The sequence below is a fragment of the Balaenoptera physalus genome (assembly GCF_965194825.1).
Source record: "Balaenoptera physalus genome assembly, chromosome: 15".
Taxonomy (NCBI): Eukaryota; Metazoa; Chordata; class Mammalia; order Artiodactyla; family Balaenopteridae; genus Balaenoptera; species Balaenoptera physalus.
The window spans coordinates 8,279,329-8,301,841 of NC_138894.1; the positions used below are offsets into that span (position 1 = coordinate 8,279,329).

Sequence of the window (22,513 nt, forward strand, 5' to 3'; positions counted from 1 at the left end):
GAAGTAAGAAGTGACCACAAGGAAACATGCCCCCCATTTTCCTGGACAGCCCCAATTCCATGCAACGTCATCTCATTCATTTAAAGGAAGTTTGATGAATCTTTAAACATGATTTAATTTTATATTTATATGAGACTCTGCAATATAAACACACTAACAAGTCCAACAAACATAGCTATCAGTGTCTGATTTTTGCTCTAAAAACTCCAGACACCATAATAAAAATTACTTTAAAAAAAACGGACCTTTTTAGCACATAACCACATGAGGCATAAGAGCTGCTTCTAAATTTCTCACACTGTATATACATAGACTTTAGCAACTTTGAGCATTATAAACTTTAGAAACTATGAAGATTCAGCTATGAATCTGTCTGGGGCTTATTTTGATACTGAGGACCAGAGCCCTACTGAAAGCCCGGGGGGAAGGGCCGGTCAGGCCTGGGCTGGGGGCTCGGCCCTGTCTCCCCCGCCCCGGGTGCAGCCCGGCCCCACCTGCAGGAAGCACGGAGGCTGCTGTTGGGTCTGCGCGGGCTTCAGGGGCGACGGCTGGGAGGTGGGGAAGCGGGGGTGAAGCCCCATCAGCAGGACAGGGGTCGAGGCGCTGCTGGTGGTGGTGTGCACGTCTGGGTTTGGACACACGGCCTGGCTCTGTGGATACCTGTTTGGTGACACGTTAAGAAAGACCTTTAAGAAAAAAAGCTATTGACATGACACCAAGAACATGGGCAACAAGAGGAAAAAGAGACAGACTGGACTTCATCACAATTAAAGACTTGTGTGCGTCACTCTATCCATGCAGGGAAAAGGCTGCCGGAAAAACCTTTGCAAATCATATATCTAATAAGAGATTGATATGCAGAATATAAATACAATTCCTACAACTCAGCAATCACAACAAATGCAAACAACCTGATTAAAAAATGGGCAAAGGGCTTGAATAGACATCGCTGTAAAGAAAAGATACAAATGGCCAATAAGCACGTGAAGAGATGTTCAATATCATTAGTCATTAGGGAAATGGAAATCAAAATCAAAATGAGATACCACTTCACACCCATTACAATGCTATTATGAGAAAACCCAGAACATAACAAGTGTTGGCAAGGATGTGGAGAAATTGGAACCCTTGTGCACTGTTGGTGGGAATGTAAAATGGTACAGCTGCTGTGCAAAACAGTATGAAGTTTCCTCAAAAAATTAAACTTAGCATTACCATCTGATCCAGCAATTCCACTTCTGGGTATATGCCCCCAAAAGTGAAAGTAGGGACTAAAACAGATATCTGTACATCCATGATCATAGCAGCATTTTTTTACAATAACCAAAAAGTGGAAGTAACCCAAGTATCTGTTGATGGATGATGGATAAACAAAACGTGGTCTATACAAACAGTGGACTATTATTCAGCCTTAGAAAAGAAGGAAATTCTGTCACATGCTACGACATGGGTGAGCCTTGAGGACAATATACTGAGTGAAATAAGCCCGTCACAAAATACAAATACTGTATGATTCCACTTAGATGAGGTACCTAGAGGAGACAAATTCATAGAGACAGAAAGCAGAAGGGTGGTTGCCAGGCGCTAGGGGAAGAGCGAATAGGGAATTAGGGTTTAATGGGGACAGAGCTTCAGTTTGAGATGATGAAAAAGTTCTAAAGATGGACAGTGGTGATGGTTGCACAACAATGTGCATGTACTTAATGCCACCGAACTGTACACTCAAAAATAGATAAAATGGTAAATTTCATGTTATGTAGAATATACATTTTTTTTTTTTTAAAGAAAGAGTAGTTAGTGAAAATGGTCCAATAACAAGGGGAAGGCTGTTTGGGAAAGCTCTGGAGGAGCCCAGACCAGGAACAGATATTTAAAGACACTACAGCGAAGTCCATTTAGCGTTATATTTGTAGAAATGTTATATCTCTGTATGGGTCATTTGTAACAGGCATTGGGGATTCCAAAATTCCCCTGAAGGGGCCTCTGTGTGTGGCAGGCAGACTCTGACCCGCCCTAGAAGATGGAGTGTTAGGTCATGTCTGGAAGAGACGGTGGGGAAGGTGGGGACGGTATAAATTATTGGGTTGACCGAAAATGGCAGTTTTCCTCTAGAGTTGCCAGAGGAAAGAATTTCCAGTTTTGCCTACTTCACTGCATTTTAAGCATCTTTGGACAGCAATGTCACAAGACTTTTCTGTTTCCACTTATTTGGATCACTTGGAAAGAACAGTCAGAAACCAAAACCAGCATTCCCCGCACCCCCTGCCTGACTGAGGGCATCATCAGAGAATTTGAAGGTGGTTTCCCCGCAGTGCCCAGCCCCTGCCCGCCTCTACCACCATAGGGTTTTCATGGGTGTAGGTACAGGCCCCACCCCTCAGAAGATGCAGTAACCATCCGATGTTACTATTATTACTGGCTGAAGGAGGACACAGGAGGAAGGAAGCGGAGGGGACGGCCCCAGGGGATGGCTGCAAGGCCCCCGCATGGGGGCACGGCAGGCCTCATTAGCTAGCACTGTCCCAGTGAACTTCTGACACAAATTAAACCAGTGTTTATACGACAATAGTGTCTGCTTCATTTCAAAGGGCTAGAAACTATTTTCCAGTAGCTTTCCAAGTATTCCCTCCTCTGTCTTCAGTAACCTCTGTCCCTAATAATTCAACAGCAAAGCAAAGCTGCTTCTTCGGGTCCCGAGGGTTGCAAGCAAAGAGCCTGGGGGAGGAGAGAGAGAGAAGCTTGCGCGTCTGGGAGGGCTGGAGAGTCCCACATCTGCAGGGGGTTCCAGTTCCCGGCACAGCACCGGAACCACAGAGCAGGCGAGCTGGGTGTGCCCGTGGAATCTGCCAGCATCTGCCGGTCAGCTGGGGCTGCGGGAGTGCCCTCGGCAAGGCGCGGAAGGCTCCATTGACCTGGGATGTTACCACTTAGACCTGCAAAGATCGGAAGGTGGATTCTCTAGTAGGTCTGTGTCTTTATTCCCTTCTTGCCACTAGGTTCTTCATGACCTTTTTTTTTTTTCCTTAGATTCCATATATATGTGTTAGCATACTGTATTTGTTTTTCTCTTTCTGACTTACTTCACTCTGTATGACAGTCTCTAACTCCATCCACCTCACTACAAATAACTCAATTTCATTTCTTTTTATGGCTGAGTAATATTCCATTGTATATATGTACCACACCTTCTTTATCCATTCATCCTTATGGGGAGGGGAAGGGTAAGCTGTGACAAAGTGAGAGAGTGGCATGGACATATATACACTACCAAACGTAAAATAGATAGCTAGTGGGAAGCAGCCGCATAGCACAGGGAGATCAGCTCAGTGCTTTGTGACCACCTAGAGGGGTGGGATAGGGAGGGTGGGAGGGAGACACAAGAGGGAGGAGATATGGGGATATATGTATACGTATAGCTGATTCACTTTGTTACACAGCAGAAACTAACACACCATTGTAAAGCAGTTATACTCCAATAAAGATGTTAAAAAAAAAAAAAAAAGAAGGTGGTGACAAACTTGACATATAATTAATAGTTTCCTTTGGGTCCTGTTCTCAGCATGCTGACACAGAGTTTTCTCTCCTGACATGGGAAATGGAGAAAGAAGAGCTAAGAGGAGGAGTCCTTTCGAAGGGTGTGGGCACACTTGGACCCTGCCTGTAGTGCCAGACTCACAAGGGGTGCAGCTGGTCCAGGCAGGTGAAACTCTGACAGCCTGAGACCACTCGGTGCGGCTCTCTTCCTCCCCCCGCCCCCGGGCCACCTACTTGACTTGCCGTCCAGGCCTGCCGACCTCTGGGGGCTGCCTCGCATCGCAGGACCCGGGCATCATGGGCTGAATGGGCTGGCTCAGCAATAGCCTTCGAGAAGAGGAAGAGATAAATGGGAAACTTTGATCAGTACCCAAGCTGTAGACCCACCGGCTGACCCAGCACCTGCCCAGCCTGGCTGCGCCCTTTCTGTCTGACCCGAATCCCCACTGGGCCTGCTCTGTCCTCAGAGGATAAATAAAAGGTCACTTCCTCTGGCCATCAAGACCCCAGCCCTGTCCTGCCGCTTCCTGAGCTGAGATCAACTGCAGAGGCTTTAGAGTCTAATGGTCTGAACTTTGCCTCCATCTCCAGCAGAAAGAAGACCAGAAACGAATGGTATAAAACTATGTCTCAGTTATCTTTCCAACAAGGACAGTGTCCGCACCTGAGCTGCCGATCGTGGCTGAAGTCCGGGCTGGGCTGGCCCTGGCTGGCCTCCTGGGAGGCGGAAGCAGGCGTGGTCAGGCTCAGAGCCGGCGGGAGCACAGCAGAGGTGCTGCTGAACTGGGGCGTCAGGCTGTTCCCCTGCATCATCTGCGAGCTTCTCAACGGCTTTGGACCCTGGAGCAACCAGTGCAGCGAGAAAGGTAAACCTTCAAGTCAACTCAGGTATCACCTCCCCAGAACCTCTGTCTTTTACCCACTTTGGCCTTTGCACTCACTTAGGACCCAGTGACTATTGATTGAGTCGTTGTGAACTTGTCTTTCCCATTGGATTGTAAGCATCTCAAGGATTCTTTAAATCCTTTGGGGCTAGAACAGTGCCGGGCTCACGGCAGGCAAGCAACCAATGTGCACTGAACGGAACTAGGAACTACTTTCTGCTTCATAGATTCCACTCCCGACTTGTGGATCTCCTTGCTGACTCTCTAAGTCACCAGGCCCACCCCTGCCCCAGGGCCTTTGCACTTCCTCTACGTGGAATGCTCTTCTCCTTGGTACCAGTATGCCTCCTTCTCTCACCCGCTCAGTTCTTTGCTCGCATATTACCTTCTCAGTGAACCTCCAGCCCCTCGCCCACCTTCCCCAGCCGTCTCACATCACCAATTATCACATTGTTAATTGTCACTTGTTTGTTTCTCTCTCTCCCCACTTGGATCAGAGATTTTTTTCCTTTTCTCTTTTGTTCACTGCCGCCCCTCAGTGCTCAGGACTTAGTGCCTGGCACGCATTTGTTGAGTGAAATTGTAAATGAATGAGAGAATGAGCTTGCATGTGCTTTTGCTTTTTGGGTTTTCCACTCTGTTTCACTGACACCATTAATATGATGGTACCGCCACGTTTTAATTCTCAGAGCTTTTACAAAATCTTTGAACGTGGTGTAAATCCTACCTCAGTTTTTTTCTTCTCCAGAATGTTCTTGGCTAGTCTCATCCATTAATATTCCTGTTAACCTTTGGAACTAAAAGGCTGCATTTTAAAGTAAAACCCTTAAATCTGGGTGAAGATGGAGGAACTCTCTTATACATAGACGTCTCCATATTTTATTGTACGTCAATGTTTACGTCCCAGAACCCCTGCTAGACTAGAAACTCCTTGGGGTCAAGGACAGCTCTCATTTATCTTTGTTCCCCTGGGAGCCCAGCAGATGTCACTGAATCCATGTGAATATAAGAGGCTTCAGGAGAGGCTGTATCCTGCCTTGCAAGCTGTGATCATCTGGAAACGAGGGCTCAGAACTTCTCGATTCCATTGGATTCAGTGCCACTGACTGATGGGTGACCCTGTCAGACTGCAAGGTCACTGGTGGCTTGTAGTAAGTGGCAATGGCTGTGAGGGGGGCTCGACAGGGAATTTGGGGCACCGGGAGAAGCTTGGTGGCCCTGGGGAAAGCGATGATGAACAGAAGTGGGTAACTGTGATCTCACACTGATAATGGCTCAAACCAGCAGTCGGTGATGGGCACCAGGGACACGCACGTGGGGACGTGTGGCTTTCAGCGTGCATGTCTGGGATGGCCATATCCACCTCCAGCCCAGCTCAGGATCAGAGCTGAAAGTTTCAGCTGCCTGATACCTCTTTTTTTTTTTTTTTTAAATAAAGTTGTTCCTTTTATTTATTTATTTATTTCCCCTGCACCGCACGGCCAGCGGGATCTTAGTTCCCCGACCAGGGATCGAACCTGCACCCTCGGCAGTGAAAGCACGAAAGTGTGGAGTACTAACCACTGGACTGCCAGGGAATTCCCTGCATGATACCTTTAAGGTATTTTAATATACTGATAAAACACAGAAGGAAACCAAGAGAACGTGGGGCTTCAAAGTGACAAAATAAAGAAAAGAAAAACCCCACCATCATCATCCAGCTCCGGTCACAGGGGAAGCAGGTTTCTGGTTCACGAAGACTGGTCTGCTGGTGGCAAGGACTGAGTCTGGAGACGAGCATTTTACCTGGGTTGATATCACACTCGAGTCTCTGAGCAGGTGCTGGCTTGTGACCTGGGCAGAGGCCATCTGCCCCAGAAGCTGAGGGCTGGCCACGAGCTGGGGCTGGGGGCCTGGGCCCGACCTCTGCTGGAGTTGCTGCTGAGCCTCGGGCCGCTGGGCACTGCTGAAGCTCAGGGATACATCTGGCTGCTGCAGAAACATCTGGAAGCAGAAGCAAAACGCTTTTTAGGCTGGGATCACGGTGCCTTCACAGGCCTGCACCTTCTTTGTATGGCCTGTCCACGGCAAGATGGCAGCTTTCTCGCTCTCTCTGACCTGCCTGGGGAGGTTCACCCACTGGACTGAGTGCCTGGGATGCCACCAGCAGAGTGCACGGCCCGGAGAGGGGCAGTGGGTCAGACGGATGCCGACCCTGCCCTCGAGAAAGTTCCGGTTGAGCGACTGGGGTCTTACAGTGTGAAAGATGCTGAGACCCAGATACGTCACTTGATATGCTTGTTTAGTCTGGGTTGGCTTATCCATTTCTTATTAGAAGGAAAAACATCTTGTGAATGGAGGGAATGACACAATCACAGTGGCAGAGGGTTGGCTGACCGGTGGTGTGGGGCGCATCGTCCTGGCAGTAGGACCTGTGCCTGGTCTTGAACCTCTGACCGTGACCATGGTCTGTACCCATCCTACAATTAGCATCTTCCACCCCAGCTTCCAGCTGAGACGGCAGATCTGCTCTGGTTCATTAGTTGCCTCTGCATTCCCAGGAAAGCAAATAAATCCAAAGGATGACATAACATCAAGTCCATGTACTTTAAAATGATGTTTAAGAATACGTTTTACAATCACCATGCTAATCTCTATTTGTTATCTAAGATGTCTCAGACATTCAATAGGCTGTGATATATCAGCCTGGTTGTTTTAATGGGAAAGGTTTAAGAGAATTTGATCAAGTTTATAAAGAGTGTTTAAGTGGTTCTGAGAACCTTGATCCACCTCGTTTATAAGTTTGGTGTATTCAATTTAAAAGAATTCCTTAAGTGCCCAGAAAGATTTTACTTCTTAGGTTTATAAGTCTGCCTTGTTAGGTACATGAAATGTTTGAAAGGTTCAGATATATTAAATTTGGAAGTTAATGGCTTTGGTAGAGAATGTTGATGATTTACCATTTGTTAAATTTATAAACTGATTGAACGTGAACAAACACAAGTAAAAGCACTGCTATTTTCAGCCAAATCAGTAGATTTGGAAATAAAATATAATCTGTGAATTGACGCTAAAGGCTTAAGAAAAACAACTTCGGTAATTTCAATAATAATTTAAACCTAAGACCTGTAGCTAGCTCTTTTAACAAAAGCTCCTCTTGGGCATTAAAAACTGGTATCCTCTGTATCAGATGCTTGACAAGCAGTGTTCCACTCCATTTTAGGCCCTTAGCTTTGACGGCTAAGGCTCTCTCCTTCCGAGCGTCTGGAGCTTTAACCCCGATTCCTGTACTCAGTGTAGCATAACCTCATACCCAGTATGGAACTGACAAGCCGACATTTCCTGAGTGACAGAGTGGTTTTGGAACAACAGATGTGAAATCACGCCAGGCAGACACTTAATTAGTTAGTTCAAGCGTCCGCTCCACAGGGGGTGTCAAGTCATCTCCCAGAGACCCGAGCGAGGTTCCCATCTAGTGCCCTTCCTGCCACACCACCAGGTCTCCCTACTTTCCTTCATACCCCACCCCCACCAGAAAAGCCTGCAGTTTTGAATGAGGGCTCTTTGTCACTTTAGAAGTTAAGAAGAATGTTCTGGGTCTCCATCCTCGCAGATCCAACACCCACACCTTTAGGATTAGTGCTTTACGCAATCTCAGCGACCTGGCTTGTTTACAGCACACAGGGTAATTTACACTTCAGCAAAAACCCAATATTCAAACTACATAACATGCATTTTTCTGGTGGGATACAATTTACCTTCTAATTAGAGTTCAAATAAATGCAACCTTTATGTATGACAGGCAGTATAATCTAGCTTAAATCGGACAGACTTTAGTTCAAATTCCAACCCCACTATGTACTAGTGGTAAGACCTTGGGCAATTTTCAAAACTTTTCAAAGTCACTGTTAGTTTCCTCACTAATAAAACAGTGACATTAACAGCACATATGTCATAAAAGATTAAATGGGATTTATGCTGAGGCACAGTACTAAGTGCTCAATAAATGTTAGATAATAACAATAACACTAAAATAAAAAAGGAGCTCCTTTTGCTCCTTTGTCTCTCTGGGCATATAAAAACTATCTGAGGAATGAATAGAATAAATAAATGAATCAACAAATAGATTAAGCTTTTGCTCAAAGAAGGGAAACTGTTTATGCTTGTGTTATGGCAGAGACTGCTTGGTCTGCTACTCTTTCCCACTGATGTATGCTCTCTGAGGGCAGAAACCCTGTCCTGTGTGTCTCTGTATCCCCACAGTACCTAATCAAGGGCCTGGTACATACTGGGTGTCTGCCAGATGGGTGGATGGATGGAAGGATGGAGGGGTGGGGGGGGGGTGTGGGTGTGTGGGTGTGTGGATGGATGGATGGATGGTGGATGGATGGATGGTGAATGGATAGAGGGATGGAAGGAAAGGTGGAAGGATGGACGGGTGGAAGGATGGATTAAAGAACCAACCATTGGTTGTTCTTTGTGAACCATTGTCACAGGTGTCTTTCTCGGTATTTCTTTCAACCGCCAGTAGAGGGCGCGAATGCTCTGTCAGAAATAAATTAAGAAGCGGCCTCCCACGGACGCAAGGGGTGACAACTTTTCAACAGAACAGCTCTCTATGTAGCACCCTTCATGACCCCATCTAGGTGCAAACACAACACCCTGAGAACCTCTCCCTCATGACCCAATCTTTTTTGGAAAAAAAATCATACTTAGCAAGCATCTCAGGCACACACAGTATAGTCTCAATGAAAGCTCCGAGCCAATGGACTAGGTAGGAAAGTCCGCTGAACTTGGGATAAAGGACTTGGGCGAGGGGAAGGGGCGAGGGGGATTGCTACTGTGTGCACATTCCTGCCTCTGTTTTAGCGACAATAAAGGAAAATGTATAGCTTAAGAAGATGACTTCTTAACTAGGCTCGGGTCAGTTTTATAGAAAGCACGAGAAAAACAGTTCCCTAATTCAAGTGGAAAAAGTCATTAGAGGAAAAAAATAGTTCTCATTTTCCAGAACAAACCAATCCTACGCTCACATATGGTTTGTCATTGTTCTTACATGCTTAGCTTTACAAATACTTATTATCACAGAACATTTCAGACGTACAGAAAATAGATATTGTATAATGAAATCCTATGTGTAATCACTAGGCTTCAGCAATTATCAACGTTTTGCTCTTATTTAATCTATCTCCCCACTTTTCTCGGGGGGAGGAGCGGAGTAATTTTTACTTGCTTTTATCCTTTATGCTTGACTCACTTTTTTTTTTAAAGTCACATTTTGGCTAAACATTTCAGAACGTATTTCTTTAAATCCTTAGACTTGCAAAAATACATGAAGAAAGACTCCTTGAGGAATCGTTCTCTGGTTTGACTATCTGTGGACTTCCAAGTTCATTGGAAAATTCCACTGCAAAGATAAGGTCACAGGGAAGAAACCAGGGGAGGTACACGCAGGAGGCCTGGTTCCCACATCATCCCTTACAAAGCTCAGGTGCTAGACATTGGGGGTCAACAAAATGCACTGTCAGGAGGAAGAAAAGCAATAACCCTTCATGTCAAGGAGTGAAAGAGATAGCCTTGTGTCCCAGTTATTTAAGAGTTCAGCTTTAAAGTTGAAAATAGAAAAGTCCGGGCTGTGAGGCGGCTGTTTATCCGCCTACCATGCTTTTAGCAGCTTCTGGCTCAGTGCCCCCTCCCTGTTAGTGTAAAAATTCCATTCAAGTAATTGGAGTCAGGAGTTCTAGCCATCCGACCCTGGATCAGTGAGAAAATAAGACTGCTGGGAACGAATAAGTAACAAGGGACTGACACCTTGAGGACTCCGTGCGTTTTCACCTAAATGCTGCAGTCTTGTCCCTAGGCAGTTTGGGGGTGTCACTGAGGAGGTGGGTGGGGTGAAGGGCTGTGGGCCGGGAGCAGGGCCATGGGTGGGGCTTGGCGCCCAGGGCTCTGCACAGGCGCACCTGACTGGGCTCCCCTGCCTTGGGGAGGGGAGGGGAGGGAGAGGGAGGGGAGGGGAGGGAGGGGGAGGGGAGGGGCCCCACTGGACAGAGAAGGCTGCTTGGGGTCCCTGAACTTCTGGAGAGCCTGCCGGGAGCGCCTACGGGGGCCCAGGGAGGCAGGATGGCCGGCTGTAGGCGTCTCCAGGCCGCCTAACACCTCTGCCCTATCCTGCGTTCATCTCAGCTCAGGGCTGCTCCCGTTGGGGTGTTATTGTGTCCACACGCGGGGCTGTGTGAATGCTGGGGCAGGGGGCAGCAGGGCCAGCGCTCCAGCCGTTTCCCCCAGGGGTGTCTTCTTCTTCCTTCTGTCTCCTCAAGTGGCTGCCAATGCTTACGTCTCTCAGGGAAGACTCCAAGGTTGGCTACATTTACAACCAAGGGCATGCACTTGGGAACAAAAATAGTCCTGGACTAATTTAAGTGGAAATAATTTATCCTTGAAAGAGATCCAATAGATAAAGTTTTTCCTCCAGAAGGAATCTCTCGAAAGGCTTCAAAGACGTGACATCTGGGGGTGGGGTGGGGTCACAGTTAAAAGCAGCTGCTGTCAGAGCATGCGGAATGCCCCAATCGCTGTGCCGCAGTGGGGTGGCCCAGGGGTGCCAGGGCGCTGACCTCCAGCTCCCACCTCCTCGGCCGCCCCCTGCAGGGTGCAGGGTGCACAGCACAGATCATTTCCCATATCTCCCTGCATTCATGCTTTGGACGAGAGGGAAGAGCAGACCTGCTTCCAGCTCTCTGTCAGCAGCCTGCTCTGGGTGCTCAGAAAGTAGCTACGCTGGGAGTTTAAAACCCCACAGGAGGGAGGCCGGAGTCAGGGCAGGGCGACCAACCACCAAGCACGTGAAAGAAAGCGCCTGTGGTGCAGGAAACACGTGCCCAACAGAGTGAGGAGTGAGTGAAGAGGATGTCATGTGAATTTCAGGTTCGCCCTGGAGCTGGGGATGGAGGAGGTGGGATTCATTCCTCGCACTTCATTGGTGGAGGTTTCAATTTGTTTAGGAGGCAGGGCTCAGTAAGGCAGCACAGAGGACTTTGGAGGAAGTCCTGCCTGCCCCTGCCAGGGTGGATGAGGGCACGTCACAGAGCGGCGGGGAGGACAGAGCTCAGCGCACCACCGGCCCAGGAAGGGGCATCACCTGGACGCTGGAGTCCTGGACCAGGCAGAGCTGCTCCTGGATCTTGTGGAGCTCTTCCTGCTGCCACCGGATGTTGGCTTGCAAGATCCTCGTCCTCTGCTCCAGCTGGTCTTTGATGGTCTGGAACATGCTGAGCTGCGCTGAAAACTTGAAGGCGGGGTCAAAACACAGAACCCGATGAAAGAGTTATCTCAGCCTTGCAGACAGATGTTGCTGCTGCTCTGAGCGGCCCTGCACACTTTCATTTCCGGTCCTTTACCCACCCTTTGCAGCATCCCTGACCCACTGCTGCAATGAGTGACCCACTGTTGAGGAGCGCACCAGGGAGCAGGGGTTCTGGCTGAGGGCTGGGTGGCCCAGGGCCCCCTGCCCACCCCACCCCCACCCCCCGTGAGCTTTTCTTAGGCCCATGGGAACCTCCAGGTCTCATTTATTGTGCTGGAGTCTGGGAGGGCCACAGAATCGGGACACGATTTTGTAAGCAGTGCAGTGCTTACAAACTCATATTCTAAATTCGGTTAGACGGACAAATGGTTTTGGAGAGGAATGTCAAAAGCAGGGCATGAGAATTTGCAACATCATGGATGGCCTTGGAGGGCACTATGCTAAGTGAAATAAGTCAGTTAGAGAAAGACAAATACTGCATGAGATCATTTGTATGTACAATCTAAAATATAAAACAAACTAGTGATTACAACAAAAAGGCAACAGACTCACAGATACAGGGAACAAACTAGTGGTTACCAGTGGGGAGAGGGAAAGGGGGCGGGGCAAGATAGGGGGAGGGGATTAAGTGGTATAAACTATCATAGTATAAAATAAATAAGCTACAACCATATATTGTACAGCAAAGGCAATATAGCCAATATTTTATAATAACTATAAATAGAGTGTAACCTTTAAAAATTGTGAATCACTGTGTTGTACACCTGTAACTTATACAATATTGTTCAGCAACTATATCTCAAAAAAAAAAAAAGCAAGGCATCAGAAAGCCCCCTTCCCTTTTTTCTCTCATCTAGGGCATGACGATTTGCATGTGACAGCTTCACATGCAATTTTGGATCCTATCATTATCCTAAAACTGATCCTGGAGAGCAGGGCTCTTCTGGAACAATTCACAGACAAGCTTGGATTTTTTTTTTTTTTTTTTTTGGCTGCACCATGTGGCATGCGGGATCCTAGTTCCCTGACCAGGGGTTGAACCTGTGCCCCCCTGCAGTGGAAGCATGGAGTCCCAACCACTGGATGGCCAGAGAATTCCAAAGCTTGGACTTGATGGTACTCTAAACCCTCCTGGGGCCGTGAAAGCCTCATCACCCTCCCTCACTTCCCCAGGCTCACTTGCAGGCTGTCCCTGCACTTCTTGGAAATCTGTGTAAAAAAGAGCTAAGGAGACAAGCAGTACAATCGCCCTATGTGCACCCCGGGGGGTACCGCTGGCGGAGGTGACCCTGCAGGAGCACGGACGTCTGCTGTGTGCAAGAGCCCAAGCGTCCCCTTCCTCCTGCCTTGTGACTCCTTCCTGGGACGGAGGCTGGCTTTAGGAAGATTTCCAAGGTGATCTCTGCCCTGTGTCACCTGTCTACCTTGACACAAGATTCTTTCCTTGCAGGAAATGTGGAGGGGGGAGGTCATGAGACGGGAGGTGAAGCTGACACTCCCCGGGCTGCCCGCCCTGCTCTGGGCAATGTGGGGCTGTCGGTGACTCCTGCTTATTGAGGAAAGTGAGTTTGCTGGGCTGGGGCTTCTGCTCTCTATTTTGTCCCCCACCCACCCACCCCTTTATTTTTTTTTTACAGTGACTTAATCTGCATTCCCTCAGTCTCTATCTCCTACAATCTCCTGAGTCTGTTTCTTGCCCGTTGTCTTTTGCGAACACCTCCAGAGATTGTCTCTTTTCTTTTGCCCTTTGCCCTCCCATCCATGGAAACGCAGGGAGCCTGGGAGAGGTTAGAATACAGGCAGGATAAACCGGAGGATGCAATCACACTGACTGCAGTTTTGGAGCAGCAGAATAATAAGAAAAAGAACCAGGGAGAAAAATAGTGGCAGGTGCCACCACTTGTGGAGACCTACCCTTGCCAGGCCAGCAAAGCAGGACCCTGTACCTCCTCGCAACACACCCATGCCACGCAGAGAGGTTGTGACTGGCTCCAGGTCCACAGCAAGGTGGGGGGGCGGCCCCAGTGTGAACCCAGAGTCTCAGGAGGTGGGAGAGGCCAAGAGACTTTGCCAATGACACCTCCCCACCCCCCAATTCCACCCCAATCAGAGCGGCTTTGACCTCAGACTTCACTGAAAAATCCTGCTGCTAAACATGGGCTTAAAAATACCTATACCAGACTGTATCACAAAAGTCTCAATCAGAATCTCACTCATCAAAACACCAGCTGGGATTTTGAAAGAGAATTTGATTGAGAAAGAAAAGCTGTTATCAGGTATTCAATTAAAATAACAAAAGACAAAAGCATCTGTGCTGGGTTCTACAAAGTCTGGAGACAGTTCAGGCTATGACATCCACATCCAGGGGTAGATGCACTGGGCTGTCCGTTGGCTCCCAAGGGAAACAGTGAGGGGGTCGGTGGTCGGCAAGGTGCCAGCACCGAGCTTCATGAGTGTTAGTTACTCTATTCATTTATTCTTATTTTCCCAAGGCATTCCAGGACACCCAAGCATGAGTCTCTTGTTATATTCTTGATTGTGGCCTTTTTGATAAAGAGATCTCCCCTAACTTAGAGACACATTAGCAACACACTATGAAGCAAAACCATCACTTAGCCAGATAACCGTTTCCCAGATTTTGGATTTTATTTTTTTCCCCTTTCCCTTGATAGGGTACCACAGTGATAACATCAGTGAGGGGAAAGAGAGAAAATTGTAGAATCTCATTATTTCACGTGAGTAGGTATGAGAAGAACTATCTGATTTGAAAGGCCAGCATTACACAAGAACATCTTAAAGAATACGGTTACTGTTCATTGCAGCACTATATACAATAGCCAGGACATGGAAGCAACCTTAATGTCCATCAACAGATGAATGGATAAAGAAGGTGTGGTACATATATACAATGGAATATTACTCAGCCATAAAAGGAAACGAAATTGAGTTATTTGTAGTGAAGCAGATGGACCTAGAGACTGTCATACAGAGTGAAGTAAGTCAGAAAGAGAAAAACAAATATCGTATACTAACGCATATATGTGGAATCTAAAAATTGGTATAGATGATCTTACTTGCAAAGCAGAAATACAGACACAGACGTAGAGCACAAACGTATGGATACCAAGGGGGAAGGGGGGTGTGGGATGAATTGGGAGATGGGGATTGACATATATACACATATATTGGTACTATGCATAAAATAGAGTACTAATGAGAACCTACTGTATAGCACAGGGAACTCTACTCAATGCTCTGCAGTGACTTAAATGGGAAGGAAATCCAAAAAAAGAGGGGATATATGTATACATATAGCTGATTCACTTTGCTGTACAGTAGAAACTAACACAACATTGTAAAGCAACTATACTCCAATAAAAAAAATGGTTGTTATTAAGTATAATCTGCCTAAGAGACTAAGAACTGTTACTGTTAATTAAAATGAAGATCAATATATGAAAAACTAGAATTCCAAAGGGGCCTTTATCACACCATGACTTATTACAATGCAAGACCCACAAGATGAAGGAATTCTCATTTCATGGGCCTTTGGACTGAAGAAGTTACTCATTTCACACCAAATGTGCCTTGGAAATTTGAAGAGAAAAAAAATTCTTCTTTTTCTTTTTTTTCCTAATGAGGATGAATATAGATCATTTGCATTAGTCAACTCTGGCTGGGTAGGTTTTATATCCTTACTTAAGCCTAACTCTGGCAAGGAGCACGTGCTAGCAGCATGTGTCTTTCTTATTCCAGGAAAACATGCGAGGCCACTGTTAGTGGGAACGATGTATGTTCTGAAAGAGTTTTCACCAGTGGTGACGGATTGGCACCAAGACAGACGTCCATACTTTGGCAAGTGTGTGGCCAGGGACACATCTTGGTGAACTGCCCCCCTGGGACCCCCTTGCGGCCAGAAAGGGGGCAAAGCTCAATATGTCATAAAGGAATGGAAATCAGAGGTCTGGCCAGTCAGCTCAACTGCCCTTGGACTTCCGTAGACAGAATATTTTCTTACTGGTTCTATAAAAACACACGCCCTGCCGTGGCGGTTTCTCTGTTTATATGCCCATCTCGCCCTTGAACTCCAAGTCCAAAAGCGAGGGCTGCGCCACAAGCATCTTGGCGTCCTTCACACTCGCTTCCTGACTGACCCAAACAGTAACTCGCTGAACGTTGTTGCAACATAGAAGGAATTACTCAGCCAAGCCCTGATCCGTTATTTTAAAAATGTGGTATTTATAATACTGGACTCAGAGCTTTTAAACCCTTGCAAAGTCTTCCTGTAACATTTGGCTTCCTTCAGACCTTTTCTAAAATATCGTGACCAATTAGGAGTCGTGAAAAATGAGAGGAACACGGAAAAGTGGCAGAGAGATGAAGAAAGATTGTTAAAAGGATAGAGAAACAGACACCAGAGAAGATCAATGGGAGGATGGATGGAGATGAGGACGGGGGAGGGGCAACGTCCACAGCTCCACACACCCCACCTGCACGTGGGGAGAAACAGTCCCGTCTGGGGGGCCTTGGTGTGGAGCCTGTAGGTCGGCACCAGTGCACCCACACCCTCCAGAGGACCCCAGCATCCTGTCTCGGGGAAGTGCCGCCCCGGGTTTCCCTTGCCCTGAGTCCCAGACTCACCTGTGTCACGGGGGCAGGTGGGCTTTGCAAGATGGTCTGAGGCAGGAGCTGCTGTGTGATGTCACAGGACGCCGGGGCGGGCAGGGGAGCCTGGGGGAAGGAGAGGGGCCTTGCTGTCAAATGCAGCTTCTGGGCCGCTACAGAAAGGACTGGGTGCTGTCTCTCAGCCAGCTGGGTTCTCTGGCCTCAAGGAGGCCCTTCTGCCCTAGAGTGGACGGCTTACTTCTGGAAGGCATATGCTTCCCGGGAAAGGTGGGGTCGCAGGTTGCTGCCCTTGCAGGGCACGGAGTCAGCGGTGACACGCGGTTGGTGAAGGGTGGGGGGCACTGGGGGCACTTGGGCCCGATGCCTTCCATCACGGTGCGCTCTGCAGAGCCGCTGCCACTGGCTGGAGCTGGGCATCTCCACCCCCCACCGCCTCGCCTCCTGTTCTAGGCTCCGTTCTTGGTGGGTTTGGTCGCTCTTTTCCCAGATCAACACTTTCTTAGTGGTGTTGTCCAGCAGAAAGAATGCGAACTCATAACCCATGTCGGCTCTGCGTGGCCTTTCTGCTCAACACTAATGCCGATGGACAGGCCCCTGCACGTCTCTACCCGCTGACCCACCCAGGCAGTGAATGTGGCTGCAGCTTCGCCAGACTCCGCCTGCAATCTGGTGGAGAGAGTCCTGCAAGGTCAGCTGATCACTCAGGTGGGCAGGGGAGCAGGGGTGGGGTGGGACAACGTGTAGAGACAAGAAATGCAGCCCTCAGCTTCCCGAGGCTCTTGAGAGTTTTGAAAAGAAAAGTAAAAAGCTTCTTCTGAAGTTACCCCAAAGCTGCCCCAGGCCCTGGGGACTACAAAAGGCAGCCCCAGTGGAAAGCTGTCCCCAGAAGGACATCAGGAGCAGAGGCAGCAGGAGACCTGTTCTGAGTGAGAACCCAGGGACTGGCTCTGGTTCCCCCAGTTTTGTTCCCTTGCACAGCTGGGACAGAACTGTGTCACCAGCAGTGGCAGAGAGAGTTGCACGGACAGCCAATACCAGAAGAGCGGCCATCAGAGCTCACAAGCTCGTCAAAAGGTGGCTGGAGACAAAGAAAGTGGTCTTTGCCATGTTCTGTTTGAAAATAAAACGTGTTGCCCAAGCTTTTCAGCAGGGTGGGCATAACTTCCATGGTGACAGCAAGAAGGAAGGGGACACTTCACTCCCATCTCTAAAAGGTCAGCGAGGGATGAGTAGGAGGTACTTGGCCACTATGTGGATGTGGCCCCTAAAATTTGGGGACACTTTTCCCATTGACAGCGAGGTCTGTGTCCCTCTCTGTGGGTGAGCTTGTGACTGCTTTGCCCGAGAGGGATGGCAGAGGTGACATGTGGGACTTTTAAGGCAAGGTCACAGAAAGCCACGCAGTTCCGCCTGGCTCTCGTGGAAGTCCCTCTCCAGATATTTCCTCTTGGAACCCAGGAGCATGCCGGGAGGATGGCATGGAGAGGTCCACGCAAGTCAACAGAGGATGCTCTCAGCTGGGCCCAGCCATCAGCCGGGGATGCAGACACACCGGGGATGTGGACCTCCCAGCCCTGATCGGGGAGGTTTCCAACACCAGGCAGCAAAGAGGAGTCACCCCCACTGTGCCTTTTCTGAACTCCTGACCCAGAATCCATGAACCTGGAAAATGACTGCTGCTTTCTTTCTTTTTTTTCGTGTTTTTAAAATTTATTTATTTTATTTTATTTTTGGCTGCGTTGGGTTTTCGTTGCTGCACGCGGGCTTTCTCTAGTTGCAGCGAGCGGGGGCTAGTCTTCTTTGCGGTGCGCGGGCTTCTCATTGCAGTGGCTTCTCTTGTTGCACAGCATGGGCTCTAGGCACACAGGCTTCAGTAGTTGTGGCACGCGGGCTCGGTAGTTGTGGCTTGTGGGCTCTAGAGCGCAGGCTCAGTAGTTGTGGCGCGTGGGCTTAGTTGCTCCGTGGCATGTGGGATCTTCCCGGACCAGGGCTCGAACCCGTGTCCCCTACATTGGCAGGTGGGTTCTTAACCACTGCGCCACCAGGGAAGCCCCATGACAGTTGCTGTATGCCACTGAGTTTGGTGTGGTTTGTTCCATGGTGATGGATAACGGGAGTGTGGTAGGTCCATCAGTGACTTTGCATCCAGCCAGCGTGCTTTCTAGGAGGCCACACGTTCCCTGATGTTCAGGAGAGGCCTGGCATATATGAGGGACACTGCCTGATATATGCAGGGGGACCTTCGTGTTGACATCAAGCTTCTCAGACATCTGCACTGGAGTGAAATGGGATCTAAACTAGGAGGGTCCTAATCACGCACCCCCAGAGGCTCTGGGGGTGTGACCCCAAATTTGAAGTTTTGAGCTTTATCTTTAAAACTCTTTTGGATTTTGAATTCTGTGGATATACATCCATGTTAATTTTGGAATAAAAATGTTTCAAATTTCTTGCCAGTTAAACATCTTAACTTCCCACCCCCACCTGCCACCAGCAATCTGTAAGTACAGCTGGTTCTCTGCGGAGGTGCAGCACGCAGTCCTGTGGCCCCGCAGGCCCCCGCGTCGCCGTAGCGCAGGCTGGGTGAAAAGTTCGGGGTCACTCACGTACCGGCATCGTGGCTGCCTGGCTGAGCCCTAGCGCGGGGAGCTCTTGAGCCGATCTTGGCAAAGCCGTGGTGCCGGCCTCTGCCCTCAGCTTGCTTGGAGTAGCTGCAAGAAACACATCACCTTTCAGACTTGCACACGCTTAACAGCTTTCTTATCAAAAGAGGGGAACAGTGACCACGGTGTGCTTGGAACACGGGCCTGGCTGGAATCTGATAAAGGAAGCCCAGCGGAAGTGGAGGTCGTTTCGAGAACCACGGAGGTTCTGCCAGCCTCCAGCATCACCTGCGAGCAGGTGGATGACGGCAGAGCACCCACGAGCTCTCTGTCCGCCACGTGGTGCAACCAGCTGCTGATCTCACACGTCACCGGGTCCGCACGTCGCCTGCTTTATGTCGGCTGCGTGTGCCAGTGGAGGAACCAGAGTGTGGAGCCGGGGCGGGGGTGGGGTGGGTGGGGAAGAGACCAGCGGAGCCGGGGCAGGGGGGGAAGAGACCAGTGGAGATGGGGCGGGGGCGGGGGGAAGAGACCAGTGGAGATGGGGCAGGGGGGGAAGAGACCAGCGGAGATGGGGCGGGGGGGGAAGAGACCAGTGGAGATGGGGCGGGGGCGGGGGGAAGAGACCAGCGGAGATGGGGCGGGGGCGGGGGGAAGAGACCAGTGGAGATGGGGCGGGGGCGGGGGGGGGAAGAGACCAGTGGAGATGGGGCGGGGGCGGGGGGAAGAGACCAGCGGAGATGGGGCGGGGGCGGGGGGAAGAGACCAGTGGAGATGGGGCGGGGGCGGGGGGAAGAGACCAGTGGAGATGGGGCAGGGGCGGGGGGAAGAGACCAGCGGAGCCGGGGCAGGGGGGGAAGAGACCAGCGGAGATGGGGCGGGGGCGGGGGGAAGAGACCAGTGGAGATGGGGCGGGGGGGGAAGAGACCAGTGGAGATGGGGCGGGGGCGGGGGGAAGAGACCAGTGGAGATGGGGCGGGGGCGGGGGGAAGAGACCAGTGGAGATGGGGCGGGGGGGGGGGGGGGAAGAGACCAGTGGAGATGGGGCGGGGGCGGGGGGAAGAGACCAGTGGAGATGGGGCGGGGGGGGGGGAAGAGGCCAGTGGAGCCGGGGCGGGGGGGAAGAGACCAGTGGAGATGGGGCGGGGGGAAGAGACCAGTGGAGCCGGGGCGGGGGGGAAGAGACCAGTGGAGATGGGGCGGGGGGGGGGGAAGAGACCAGTGGAGATGGGGCGGGGGGGGGGGAAGAGGCCAGTGGAGCCGGGGCGGGGGGAAGAGACCAGTGGAGATGGGGCGGGGGGGGGGGGGGAAGAGACCAGTGGAGATGGGGCGGGGGGGAAGAGACCAGTGGAGCCGGGGCGGGGGGGGGAAGAGACCAGTGGAGATGGGGCGGGGGCGGGGGGAAGAGACCAGTGGAGCCGGGGCAGGGGGGGAAGAGACCAGTGGAGATGGGGCGGGGGGGGGGAAGAGACCAGTGGAGATGGGGAGGGGGCGGGGGGAAGAGACCAGTGGAGATGGGGCGGGGGGGGGGGGGGGAAGAGACCAGTGGAGATGGGGCGGGGGCGGGGGGAAGAGACCAGTGGAGATGGGGCAGGGGGGGGGGAAGAGGCCAGTGGAGCCGGGGCGGGGGGGAAGAGACCAGTGGAGATGGGGCGGGGGGAAGAGACCAGTGGAGCCGGGGCGGGGGGGAAGAGACCAGTGGAGATGGGGCAGGGGGGGGGGAAGAGACCAGTGGAGATGGGGCGGGGGGGGGGGAAGAGGCCAGTGGAGCCGGGGCGGGGGGAAGAGACCAGTGGAGATGGGGCGGGGGGGGGGGGAAGAGACCAGTGGAGATGGGGCGGGGGGGAAGAGACCAGTGGAGCCGGGGCGGGGGGGGGAAGAGACCAGTGGAGATGGGGCGGGGGCGGGGGGAAGAGACCAGTGGAGATGGGGCGGGGGGGGGGGGAAGAGACCAGTGGAGATGGGGCGGGGGCGGGGGGAAGAGACCAGTGGAGATGGGGCGGGGGGGGGGGGAAGAGACCAGTGGAGATGGGGCGGGGGCGGGGGGAAGAGACCAGTGGAGATGGGGCGGGGGGGGGGGGAAGAGACCAGTGGAGATGGGGCGGGGGCGGGGGGAAGAGACCAGTGGAGATGGGGCGGGGGGGGGGGGAAGAGACCAGTGGAGATGGGGCGGGGGGAAGAGACCAGTGGAGCCGGGGCAGGGGGGGAAGAGACCAGTGGAGATGGGGGCAGGGGGGGAAGAGACCAGTGGAGCCGGGGCGGGGGGGGAAGAGACCCGTGGAGATGGGGCGGGGGGAAGAGACCAGTGGAGATGGGGTGGGGGCGGGGGGAAGAGACCCGTGGAGATGGGGCGGGGGCGGGGGGAAGAGACCAGTGGAGCCGGGGCAGGGGGGGAAGAGACCAGTGGAGATGGGGGCAGGGGGGGAAGAGACCAGTGGAGCCGGGGCGGGGGGGGAAGAGACCAGTGGAGATGGGGCGGGGGGAAGAGACCAGTGGAGATGGGGCAGGGGGGGAAGAGACCAGTGGAGATGGGGCGGAGGGGGGGAAGAGACCAGTGGAGATGGGGCGGGGGCGGGGGGAAGAGACCCGTGGAGATGGGGCAGGGGGGGAAGAGACCAGTGGAGATGGGGCAGGGGGGGTAAGAGACCAGTTGAGCCGGGGCGGGGGGGAAGAGACCAGTGGAGATGGGGCGGGGGGGGGGGAAGAGACCAGTGGAGATGGGGCGGGGGCGGAGGGAAGAGACTAGTGGAGCCGGGGCAGGGGGGGAAGAGACCAGTGGAGATGGGGCGGGGGCGGGGGGAAGAGACCAGTGGAGATGGGGCGGAGGGGGGGAAGAGACCAGTGGAGATGGGGCAGGGGGGTAAGAGACCAGTGGAGATGGGGCGGGGGGGGGGGAAGAGACCAGTGGAGCCGGGGCGGGGGGGTGGGGAAGAGACCAGTGGAGCCGGGGCGGGGAGGGGAGGAGACCAGTGGGATAGAAGCGAAGGCGCGGGAACGAATGGCAACTTCTGCTTCAGACCACGGACTGCCCTGCTTCTCCTCAAGTTCGGGGGCCCCTCGTGGGACTCTCTGTATACCCCCCACCACCCCAGCCCAACAGGCGCCCACCCCCTCCCTCCGCGGTGTCACACTCACAGGTGGGTTCGGACACAGCCGTGCGCGAGGATTTGTGGGAACTTCTTGAGGACGCCGATGGTGAGTGGCTGGTGTTAAGGCCCGAGGCGCCCACGTCGAGTGCATTAAAGTGCTGCGGAGCTTCCAGGCTGGAGCCCTTGTGCTGAAACACACACACACACACAGAGTTCCACATTGCAGCATCGCGATCATGGCAATGAATTAGGTGACTTCAGTTGTTCTCTAAATATTTAGGAAACTTTGAAGGGTATTGAGAGAAATACTGTACCTGTTTGGAGATAATTCCAAACACATTCGGGTGGACTGTTTATACAAAGATGTAATCTAGCATCTTTGCGAGGCTGGTAGCCTGTAAGCAGTGTTTATTATACTTTCTCGCCTTGTAGTTTGATAGTTTAGATTTTCATAAGGGATTTGGCATTTTCTTTTTTCCTTAAAATTGTCACCTC

The 22,513-nt window shown here is 51.4% G+C and overlaps 1 protein-coding gene across 10 annotated transcripts in view; it reads right to left on the minus strand.

Moving 5' to 3' along the window:
- NPAS2 (neuronal PAS domain protein 2) overlaps positions 1 to 22,513 on the minus strand; it is a 191,209-nt gene that overhangs the window by 2,869 nt on the left and 165,827 nt on the right. For all 10 annotated transcript variants that reach the window (XM_082427307.1, XM_082427309.1, XM_082427305.1 and 7 more), the window contains 8 exons: positions 22,065 to 22,206; positions 18,937 to 19,037; positions 16,345 to 16,434; positions 11,539 to 11,685; positions 6,204 to 6,401; positions 4,199 to 4,374; positions 3,769 to 3,861; positions 495 to 660 (listed from right to left, as the gene is read on the minus strand). In XM_082427307.1, coding sequence (XP_082283433.1) covers positions 495 to 660; positions 3,769 to 3,861; positions 4,199 to 4,374; positions 6,204 to 6,401; positions 11,539 to 11,685; positions 16,345 to 16,434; positions 18,937 to 19,037; positions 22,065 to 22,206 — 1,113 coding nt within the window. The remainder of the gene's footprint in view (positions 1 to 494; positions 661 to 3,768; positions 3,862 to 4,198; positions 4,375 to 6,203; positions 6,402 to 11,538; positions 11,686 to 16,344; positions 16,435 to 18,936; positions 19,038 to 22,064; positions 22,207 to 22,513) is intronic.